This window comes from Bufo gargarizans, chromosome 6, assembly GCF_014858855.1.
Source record: "Bufo gargarizans isolate SCDJY-AF-19 chromosome 6, ASM1485885v1, whole genome shotgun sequence".
Classification (NCBI taxonomy): Eukaryota; Metazoa; Chordata; class Amphibia; order Anura; family Bufonidae; genus Bufo; species Bufo gargarizans.
In genome coordinates, this window is record NC_058085.1 from 383953784 (window position 1) to 383965355 (window position 11572).

At 45.3% G+C, this 11572-nt stretch overlaps 1 protein-coding gene across 3 annotated transcripts in view; it reads right to left on the reverse strand.

The window, feature by feature from the left end:
• LOC122939837 (ovostatin-like) overlaps positions 1-11233 on the reverse strand; it is a 79865-nt gene extending 68632 nt beyond the window's left edge. For all 3 annotated transcript variants that reach the window (XM_044296022.1, XM_044296021.1, XM_044296023.1), the window contains exons 1-2: positions 11095-11233; positions 326-509 (exon numbers count right to left, since the gene is read on the reverse strand). In XM_044296022.1, the coding sequence (XP_044151957.1) occupies positions 326-509; positions 11095-11162 (252 nt within the window). In that variant the 5' untranslated portion in view covers positions 11163-11233. The remainder of the gene's footprint in view (positions 1-325; positions 510-11094) is intronic.
• Positions 11234-11572: the final 339 nt, after the last annotated feature.

Below are 11572 nucleotides of genomic sequence, written 5' to 3' on the forward strand. Positions count from 1 at the left end.
ACTTATCTGTGGCACTGATTGGCTCTGAGGTGCTCTACCATTCAGCTGAATAAGACCAAGATGTAGAGATGAGAGAATTGCATCTGAACAAATTCAACCAAAAATTTGTAAAAATAGATATATTAAGCTGCATCTGAATCTAGCGTTTCAATTCGGACAAACGAGACATACACATACAGACCTTCTGGCCAATTGGAGCAGTTTTGATTCAGGTAGAATCCATTCTGATATGAATTTGTCAACCAAACCGAATATGGAAGAATTTGTCAATCTAATCTCCACTAAGCCCATGAATAGGAAGATGGGAGTGAAGTCAAAAACGTACCTTAAATTCACCACACTGGAAATATTTAGATTCTGTAACATCTTCTTCAACGATGCTGGTGTTTCTTCCATCGTGTTCCAATACTACAGAGACGGCTAGGGGTTCAGTTATCCCCACAATGTGTATACAGACTTTTGCTGCATCGCCACTGACCAGCTGTACAGGTGTGCTGAGGACATAATTTCTAAAAGAAATACAATTGATACATTAAGTATTTTTTTTCTTAATTTCCCTTGTGAAGACATTCAACATTCATTCCGCTACTACCCAAGCAACAAAAAGATCCTAACAATGTGGTGGCTGTGAGACAGAACCCATTCTCAGCCATACACCAAAGAATCCCCCAGGCGTAGATCATGAAAGGACAGGCAATTCTGGAAATTGTATCCAATCAGGGATAAAGCTGGTTCGTCACCCTTATTGCCTAGATCATAAATGACAATAATCCTCTGCACCCTACAACAGATATGTGAAGGGATTCTTTAATCCCATGATTTATGTAAAAAGTGAAAGTCAAACATCATATATTACATGAAAATCGCCTAACAAAGCTAAGGCCTCTTTCACACTTACGTTGTCCGGATCCGGCGTGTACTCCACTTGCCGGAATTACACACCGGAGTCGGAAAAACGCAAGTGTATACTGAAAGCATTTGAAGACGGATCCGTCTTCAAAATGCGTTCAGTGTTACTATGGCAGCCAGGACGCTATTAAAGTCCTGGTTGCCATAGTAGGAGCGGGGAGCGGTATACTTACCGTCCGTGCAGCTCCCGGGGCGCTCCAGAGTGACGTCAGAGCGCCCCATGCGCATGGATGACGTGTCCATGCGATCACGTGATCCATGCGCTTGGGGCGCCCTGACGTCACTCTGGAGCGCCCCGGGAGCCGCACGGACGGTAAGTATACTGCTCCCCCGCTCCCCACTACACTTTACCATGGCTGCCAGGACTTTAGCGTCCCGGCAGCCATGGTAACCATTGAGAAAAAGCTAAACGTCGCATCCGGCAATGCGCCGAAACGACATTTAGCTTAAGGCCGGATCCGGATCAATGCCTTTCAATGGGCATTCATTCCGGATCCGGCCTTGAGGCAAGTCTTCAGGATTTTTGGCCGGAGCAAAAAGCGCAGCATGCTGCGGTATTTTCTCCGGCCAAAAAAACGTTCTGGTCCGGAACTGAAGACATCCTGATGCATCCTGAACGGATTTCACTCCATTCAGAATGCATTAGGATAATCCTGATCAGAATTCTTCCGGCATAGAGCCCCGACGACGGAACTCTATGCCGGAAGCAAAGAACGCAGGTGTGAAAGAGCCCTAAAAACCATCCCTGCACCACACATGATTGCAAGGATCGCCCAGTAATTGCTCAAGTTGCTGTACTACATTTATTTCTAACTAGCAGCTTATGGGGGGGGGGGGTGGAGAGTCTTTTCTGCTGCAGCTATCTCCCGATTATAGCTTAATGGGCTTGTCCTTTCTGCTGCACTACTCTCTCCCCATCATGGCTCAGGGGCATGTCATGTCTGCTACAGTTCTCCAACCATCACAACTCCGGAACTCCCTGTCACTTAGCTGTGTGAAGAGGCCACGGCCTCCACCTAGGCCATTGATGTTACTGTACATCGGCGACATGGCCTAGGTGCAGATCATGGCTGCAATACAAGGTACAGTCACTATACAATGACGGGCACTGTGCTTGGTACACTGTTAGGAGGTAGTAAACAGACTGGAAGATCAATAAACAAAGCCAGGGTGATGGACGGGAGCTGCAGAGGGCAGGAGAGCGATTCTTTCTGTAGTTAGCAAATGCTAGGTGTCGGAGCCTTAGTTAAAAAGAGACCAAGTCCTGGAAAACCCCTTCAAAGCATTGATATGTGAAGAGAGTGTAAGTCGCTCATCTCCGCAGGATGTAATTATTGTTGCAGATCAGCCTCATTCTTTTAAATCTGCTGTACCAAATACAGCCCATGGGTAAGAGTGGCACTGATCTTGAAAAAAGCAGCCATATTTCAGTATAAAGGAAGTAGGGGAACAGCTCTGCATAAAATACTCCCTAATTGAACCCAAACAGCCTATACAGTTTATGGTGAAAGGAATAAATTACAACATCAAATAATTACACCATCTCTGCCAATTAGTCAATGCTGTGCAATAAAATGCTAAGCCAGGTACTCTGCCCAGGATCGGGTGGGACTTGGCTCTGTCGATACCGCTAGTACTGATTAGTGTTTTGATGCTCTCCTAAGCACAGACCAGGAATTATCATATGAGCTGACGCTGGAATTCATCACCCTGTTATTCACAGGAGGATAGACCTGTAGAGCAGGAACATTGGGCGGAGAAGGGAGTGAGCGCAGCACTGGGCTGGGGCCGGTTACACTAATCTTGCTAAGGCAACTAATATTCTTGGTATTACATGCACAGATTACCAGGTCGTGACAAGGCTGAAATTTGAGGAGGTGGTATTCTAGGGCTGTTCAAGAAATATGTTCCATATGATCCAAATAGAAGTAAGCGGTTCAGGGCTTGTTTAGGGAGTGCTAACTGGCATTGGCCAGCGCCCACAGTCTCCTAGAGGGTATATAAAAGGACAGCAAGGCCAACAGTAAACTAAAACCGAGCATTATGTAGGGGTAGTCTTCTCTAAGGAGTATGGTGACCACACGACTATGCCTTAAGAGATAGAAGAGGGGGAGGAGGTAGTTTACAAAGACCAGATTTTCATGCTGATCTTTTACTTCTCTTTGGCTACTGTATGGCTTTTCTGGTGTGGATGGTGCACCAGTCAAAAAAAAAAAAAAAAGCCAATCTGTCTGATCTTCACCAAGAACAAACTCAATCATCGGACATTGCAAAGGAAGGATCATTCAATTTCAAACATTTTTACACCAGTTATTGGTGTAAAAATGTTACACAACCCAATTTTTGCATGCCCCTGCAACAATATTTTGTTGCGTGAGCATTTTTGAGCCATGTACGATGCTTAGGAGTGTGGCAAGGGTGAGCTGGGCCCTGAAAAATTTATCAACATTTACACCAGGCATAAATGATGGTGAAAAACTACTCCAACTAGTGGCTAGTCTAGTATTTCCCCCAGGCGCACAGACCGCCGAAGGAGCACCTATTTTTATAAAAGAGGCGCCCACCTCATCATCAATAAGGCGCATCTTACGCCAACAAAGCCAGCACAAAAGAAGAGTAAAAGACCAGAGTAAGAAGCTGGCCTTTGTAGGTGACGCCCTTTATCTCTTAAAGGGGTTCTCCGGGAATTAAGAAAATAAAAATACTTAAATATTACTTTATTATAAATATATTCTCAAGAACCTTTCATTATGTATAATGGCTTGTTTTGTCTGGGGAGCAATTATTAGGGGAAACAAAATGGCCGCTATCCCATTAGACCACACAAAACCTTTCCTGATCACACATGAGGACAAGTTACTTTACAACACTGAGGTAAAGAGCTGCCTCCTCATCCTCCTCCTCTCTACTTGTCATGGATTATGATCCTAAATACAGCTGATAAGATCTTCAGATGAAGATCTGGGGAATTTAGTTCATGGAGACATGAAGTACAGAGAGGATGGACAGACTGCGGTAATGGAGACTGCATACAGACTGCTTATTAGCCACACCTTACCCTCCTCACATGTCTCATCATCTCCATTCCCACAGAGATTCACCAGTATTCAGGATCATGATTCCTGACAAGCAGAGCAGAGGGGAGGATGAGGCAGCACTATGTCTCATTGTGGTGAAGTAACTTGTCCTCCTGTGTGATTAGAGACAAAGTTCCTGATCCGGCACTCAAACCCGGTATAGACAATCTTGAATGTAGAAAGGTCTTATTTCATTGAAATGCGCATAAAGAAGACCTTTCTACATTTAAGAGACTGTCCAGACCGGGTTTTTGAGCACCAAATGAGGAACTTTGTCTTTTGCTTAAAGCACCTTTTGCAGTGACTGGACATCCCTCGCCAAAGGAGCTACGACCTGCGGCAGCACACCAGACAACAAGATCTTGTATAACAAGCTTTCAATAGGGTTGTGCCTACATTGCACGTTTTTTATATTATAAACACCATTTAGAACCTACTACCCCATTGTGTGCTTTTTTATTGTGCCCCAAATATCTAGGCACGTCCGTAATTCCAAAGAATCCTGTGTGATTAGGACAGGTTTTGTGTGTACTGATAGTACGGTGGCCATTTTATTTCTCGTAATGATTGCTCCCTAGACAAAACAAGCCACTCTAAGTAATGAAAGGTATTTGTCAATATTTTATTTTTTATTCCTGGAGAACCTCTTTAAGGGAAAGTCAGGTGGCCACCTTGACCGTTGCTGCCGTAGTTGGTGGGGTCAGCTGGTTTTCTCTTACACATAGGAGGGTCTTTAGGCCAGAATTTCACAACAACGAAAAGTACACCAATTACTAATGTGATCGTTCACCACGCAGTAAGGCGTCTATTGTATTCCTATGGGGACTACACGCAACCTCCAAATAGTCATTAATATAGTGTGCAGCTGTGATATTGCATCAAGAGGTTCTGCAGTGACTTTTTGTAGGGTCACTTCCCAGTTGTGATGTTTTAGAGCACCAGCATGCTCCATACAATACGCTGCAGATTTGGTGTACTTCACTTCTGCAGAATTCACCCACTACTGCATGTGAACCAGACCCAGGAGATAACTTTCGAAGAACCGCGTGGAAAGCAGATGGCACCGGAGTGAGAGCATTAAAATGACAGCGCACTCCACACGAACTCTCCACTGCCACACAGAACAAATATTTGCTTGTAAAGAAGAAGCAGAGATGTGAGATAAGGCTGGGGCCCCATGTCTGGGGTGGATAAGTCCCCTGTTCTGATAGCAGGAAGGTCATGGCCCAATGTTTTCGCAGGGGCTTAGAGAAGGTTAACAACCCAGATCCCAGGTGTAGAGCAGTAGAAGTGCCCAGGCTGTGTGACAAAGGTCCCAGACATAACACGGAATGTCAAATCTGCCCACGCACGCATATTTTACTTTTCAGAATTTTCTAAGCTTTATTTTGTTTATAAAAATAAAATAAATTTTTTTTGTAACAATGTTGAAAAAGAAAAGTGTTGGCTGTAGGTGTCTGCGCATGTAATGCCACTGTTGTAAAACTACAACTCCCATTATGTGCAGTCCACCTACAGCTATCAGACTACAGCAGGGCATGATGGGATTTGTAGTTTTACAACAGATGGAGAGATGCAGTTTGCCCATCCCTGCCCTAGAGCAAAATTAATTGCAATTAGGCCTCGTCCACATTTCCGTGATTTTTTGCTGTCCATGTGTCCGCAAAAGATCCATGGATGCATGCCCGAGCATTGCCCGAGCATTGCAGACCGCCATTTGCTGCACATGAGGTCAATTTCTGCACAGAAAAAATGAAGCGAAGTGGGGCACGTTTACTATAGTGTCTGTTTTAGGCTGAGTTTACACGACCGTATGGCTTATTGTTTTTTGCGGTCCGTTTTTCACGGATCCGTTGTTCCGTTTTTAAGTTCCGTTGCCTTTCCGTTCTTCCGTATGGCATATACAGTAATTACATAGAAAAAATTGGGCTGGGCATAACATTTTCAATAGATGATTCTGAAAAAAACGGAACGGAAGACATACAGATGCATTTCCGTATGTGTTCCGTTTTTTTTTTGCGGACCCATTGACTTGAATGGAGCCACGACCCGTGATTTACAGCCAAATATAGGACAATCTCTATCTTTCAACGGAACAGAAAAACGGAAATACGGAAAAAGAATGCATACGGAACACATTCCGTTTTTTTTGCGGAACCATTGAAATGAATGGTTCTGTATACGGAACACAAAAACAATGGCCAGTAAAACTCGCAAAAAATAAAATAAAATGTTCGTGTGAACTAGGCCTTAGACAGTTATTTTTTTAGTCGCCTTTACAATTTAAATTGCGCCTGTTTTGGAGGCTTTTGCGCCTTCGACTATTTTGATTTTTAGACTAATTCGAAGTTTTCAAACTTTTGCAACTTTTTTTATTTTTTTTTCAATCTACTTATGTGGGTCCGCCTGAACAGTCTAGTTTCTACCCCGAGTGGTGGAGTGTGAGTTTTTTTTTTTTTTTTTTTAAGTTTAACTTTCCTGGAGAAATGTGACTTTTTGCCACTTTGATGCAACTTTATTCACACGCAAATAAATGAGACCAGTCTAAGTGAATATGAACCTGTCATACTGAAAAACAACCACCAGGGGTCAGACTAATAGCAACACGCCGAGTCTAAGGCAAGAGCTACACCGGTCGCGTGACACCTGTTGCGGCCAGGACCGGTGATCCCATAGAAATGAATGGGATCGCCACGGCAGTCGCTTTAAATCCAACATGGCTGGATTTCTTGCAACTGCCGCGGCGATCCCATTAAATTTCTATAGGATAACCCCTATAAGTAACAGCTGCAGACCACAGGCGCGAACCAAGCTGCATACTGCAATGTGCTCCTCTGGGCAGCAGCTGTACCTTGGTAGTTGAAATCGTAAAATCGGACTAAGAAGAGCTTGGAGCACATTTAATAAACGTCCTGTTTTTATGAGTAAAAATTCCGCTTATAACCATCTTATTTTTTATTCTCCTTTAACAACTGTTTTTGAACCTGTTTGAGACTTTTGCATCCATTTTCAGTTTAAAGACTAATTCAGAAGTTTTCAGAAACTTGTGCCAATTTTCAGACCTTTTTATGTAGATGCGCCTTATTTTCCGCCTGGTTTAGTCGTAAACTGTCTGCTTTGGGGCTGGTGTACTTTTCTGTCTGTTTTCAGTGGCAAGTTGTGCCACATTTTGCCCACTTTCATGGAAAATTGCGCCTAACTTCAGCTCACTTGGGCCACATTTTCATGCGCATACTAATTTGACCTGTCTTAGGCCTCTTGCACACGACCGTATGGCTTTTTCAATATTTAGCGGTCCGCCAAAAATACGGATGACGTTCGTGTGCATTGTTTTTTTTCGGAACGGAACAGCTGGCCCCTGATAGAACGGTACTAACCTTGTCTGTAATGCGGACAATAATAGGACATTTTCTATCTTTTTCACGCAACGTTGGCCCCATAGAAGTGAATGGAGATGCGCGAAAGCCAGTGCGGATGCAATGAGTTTTTCACGGATGGTTGCTAAGAGATTTTGTTTGTATACATACAGTTTTTTATCACGTGCGTGCAACAGAGCGATAAAAACTAAACTGAACACGATCACAGGCAAAACTGAATGACTTTGTTTGGGAAATCGCGCATTTTTCACTGAACGCATTCGCAACGCATCCGGACCTAATCCACACACGCTCGTCTGCAAGGGGCCTTAGAGTTCTGGAATGTATGAGATAACACTGACATAATACCGTCAGCGTTAGCCAATACATTAATGAATGTAAGGGTTACATAGCATCATAGATCAATATAATGCTGTGCCAACCCGGCAGTGCGCCAGAGTTCAGGACGGCAGTTGCTACACACCCTTACACGAGCGAGTTCCACGTTCCAGACTCGCAGCGCAAGTGGCCTTAGGGAAACATTGAAGCCGTCCATGTGGTGCAATAAGGGTTCATGCACACGAAAGGTCAACGACCACAGGGCTGCAATATGTGGAAGCAGGACCCATTCACTTAAATAGAGTCCGCGATCCACATCAGACGGTCCGCAGCTCAAAAATGTAGTGCATGCCGTGCGAAGGCACGAACAGAAAACCCGCAATACCACTCCGTGGAGCTTCCATGGGGTTCCTTGCGGCACCGCACTTTCCGGATTGCGGACCCATTCAAGTGAATAGTTCCACATCCGTGATGCGGTGCACATACAGCCAGTGCCCGTATATATTACGGACCTGCTGTTGGTAGGCTGCAATACGGGCATCGGACGACAACAGTCGCGTGCATGAGCCAGCGATTTTACTCTGAACGTAAATGAAAGGAGTCGTCCCGTTAAGGGCTCATGCTCATGAACGTATACGACCCGTGCTGCGGACCACAATGCACAGGCACCGACTGTGCCCACCGTTTGCGGAGCAGACCCATTCCCTTGAATGGGTCCGTGATCGGCAAGATTCAGTTGCCACCGCAAAAAAAAGTTCCATAGTGCTACAGTGGGCTTCCGCTCAGTGCACCCGCACCGCTCTAGATCTTGCAGATTCCGGACTCATTAAAGTGAATGGGTCCACATCTTGATACGGAGCGCACACGGCCGTTGCCCATATATTGTGGACCCACTGTTTGCAGGCCGCAATACAGACACAGGCCGCACGCGTTCATGTGCATGAGCCCTAAGACCGTGGGTGTCAATTACTCCCTTCTTGCGTTTGCTTTGCTGGCGGAAGAGGCTACTAATTAACAACGAGGTGTGGACCTCATCGTAAATTAGATGCACCTTCAGGCGGAAAAACTAAACCAATCTAGGTGTAAATATTGGCAAGTATGTCAGGGCTCAAGTCTCGGCCTGGATCCCTGCCCGTCCCACCCTAGACACTCCTGTGTGCTGAACATGGCACAAAAATGTACGTGTGACAAACTATTGTCATGGCGCGGTCGCGTTACTAAATGACCCCAAGTGTGTCCCCTTACCACAGGACAGAGGAACAGCTGGGGCCCCTACCAATCAAGAGAAAAGGGGCCCATGCTCCCATTTGAATGTAGCAGTAGACATGCATGTGTCCGTCACTCCATTCAACTCTATGTGGCGGCTAGAGATAGACAAGCACTTCTGCTCAGCCATGGCCGACAGCCCTATATCGCTGAATGGAGCAGCAGTCTGCATGCTTGACATCTGCTCGATTCAAAATGGGGGAGCACGGGCCCCCTCCATGGTGTGGGGACACAGCTGTCGGACCCAGGCCAACCAGAACCATCTCAAATGCGTGGATAGGTTTTCCTAATTGGACAAACCCAGTAAGCTGGGGCCTTGGAGTCAGACCATGGCTGTAGGCTAAAGGGCTCACGTACACGACCGTATGCATTTTGTGGTCCGCAATAACATCCGTGCTACATCAGTATTTTTTGCGGGTCCATTGTAACAATACCCGTCCTTGTCAAGAATCGGAAATGTTCTTGCGGAACGGACTTGTGGACACATGGATACAGAATGCACACGGAGCCATTTCGTTTTTTTGCGGCCCCATTGAAATGAATGGTTCCACATATGTTCGTGTGCATGAGCCCCAAGTCTCTTGCATGGCTAGACATCTTTGTCCAACTTTAGGCTAGGGCTACACGACGACATTTTGGCACACAAAAATTTGTATAAGGATAGTCTATGGTGTCGCACATGCTGCGACACGACAGTCGCCAAAAAAACATCCCAAATAAATTTTTCGCCGACTGTCGCATCGCAGCTGCATGTCGCAGTGCGACACCATAGACTACCATTATAAAAAATGTTGTGCCCTATGTGTCGCGCGGACCCAGCCTTACACCGCCTACTGGTTGGCTTATTTTGAATCAACATTTTGCAGCTGAATTTGGCCACGCCGTTGCATCTGCAGCCATTCTCCTCACTAGACGCCGTGGATTATTATTTTTACTTGATAGTCGGTCTTGATGCAATACCATGCAGAGCCCTGACGTGTGCATTCAGCAGGAGCAGCATGGTGGAGCATCACAACCTGGGGGAGAACTTAACTCATCTACATCCCAAAGAGTCCCTGCAGCAAATTCCTCAGCAGAGATGTTACGGTCAGGAGTCTTCAATACGCTCTAAAACGTGCACCACAAATGGGGCCAAGATTTCATTGCATCAGCGCTAAAATCCAACCAGATGGTCAAGAGAAGTTTGTGCAACTCTACATTAAAAGCAATACAACTCTATAAGGGTGGCTGCGCCAAAAACAGGCATAGATCCATGCTATCTATTGCAGTTTGGGCAGTTTTTATGTGTTATTTTTTTGGGTGTGCATGTAATGGGGGTTTTCTGCAGATCTCACCCTTCCACTGAAAAGGCTGAAATCTGCACAAACAAAACAAAAAAAACACACGACAATTGACATTTTCGAAAGCTGCGCGGCAGGTCAATTTCTGCACGGAAGAAAAAAAGCTAATTGTACATTAGATTTTTCTAATCTCACACACTTTTCTGGTACTGTATTAGGGCTCATGCACACGACCGTATACCCTCTCCGTTTCCATTTTTTCTACAGGTCTGCATGCGGAACCAGTCACTTCAATGGGTCCGCAAAAAACACAGAAATAACTCTATGTGCATTCCGTTTCCGTACGTCCCCATGACTGTTCCGCCAAAAAATAGAACATGTCCTATTCTTGTCCTTTTTGTGGGCAAGGACAGGCATTGTTACAATGGATCTGCAAAAAAAAATAAAAACAACACATGGATGAAATATGGAGGTCGCCCATTTATTAATTTTTTTTGGGCCACAAAATACATATGGTCATGTGCATGAGCCTTTGCGCTGAGGTTTGTCCTTGCAAAAAAATAAAAAATAAAAAAAAAATGCACTCACACTGGATTTTGTTGAAGAAAAATCCGCACCTGAAAGTTAGTTCCATTCCTTTGAAAGGGCCGGCAAGCACATGGATTCAAATGAATAGAACTGATTTTTAGTAGCAGAAGTTTCTGCAATAAAAGCCGCAGCATCGGAGTGCACCCTAATCCACACCTACAGGGCAGATTCCCTGCACATGGATCTCAGCTAGGAACCTGAGCCAGAGCAATGAGTGAAGCATTCCCTAGTGCATAATGCAGCAATGAAGAGAAATATGCGACAGGTAGCCGGACTTACGGGTCAGATCTCGCCCCGGTGACGAGGCTCAGGAGAGCAGCGCACAGCAGCAGCATCAGCCTCCCCATGGTAGCAGACTGACAGGTTCCCGGCTGCTGTGTGCTTTATAAGCTGACACATTGGGCAGGAGCCGTCCCTTATTTGCATTGTTGCTTCACTGCAGGAATAAGTAGGAAGCAGGAAAAGAAGCAAGGGAGGGGTGCAGGCGAAATCCAGGCAGACCTGTGGCCTCAGTCACGTCTGCCCTGATGCATTTCTTGGAGGTTGTTATATGTAAAAATATCGCTATATACATTGTACACATACAGGGATCTCACCGCCACGCGGTCAGGTTTCTGCGTGCAATTTTGGAAGCTAAAATCAGAAGTGAATCGGAAAAGGGGAAAGAATTAAGCCTCATGCAGACGGCCGTTGTGCATCCGTTCCGTGCATTAGGGACTGCAATTTGCGGTCCCCAATGCACGGGAAACGTCCGTGC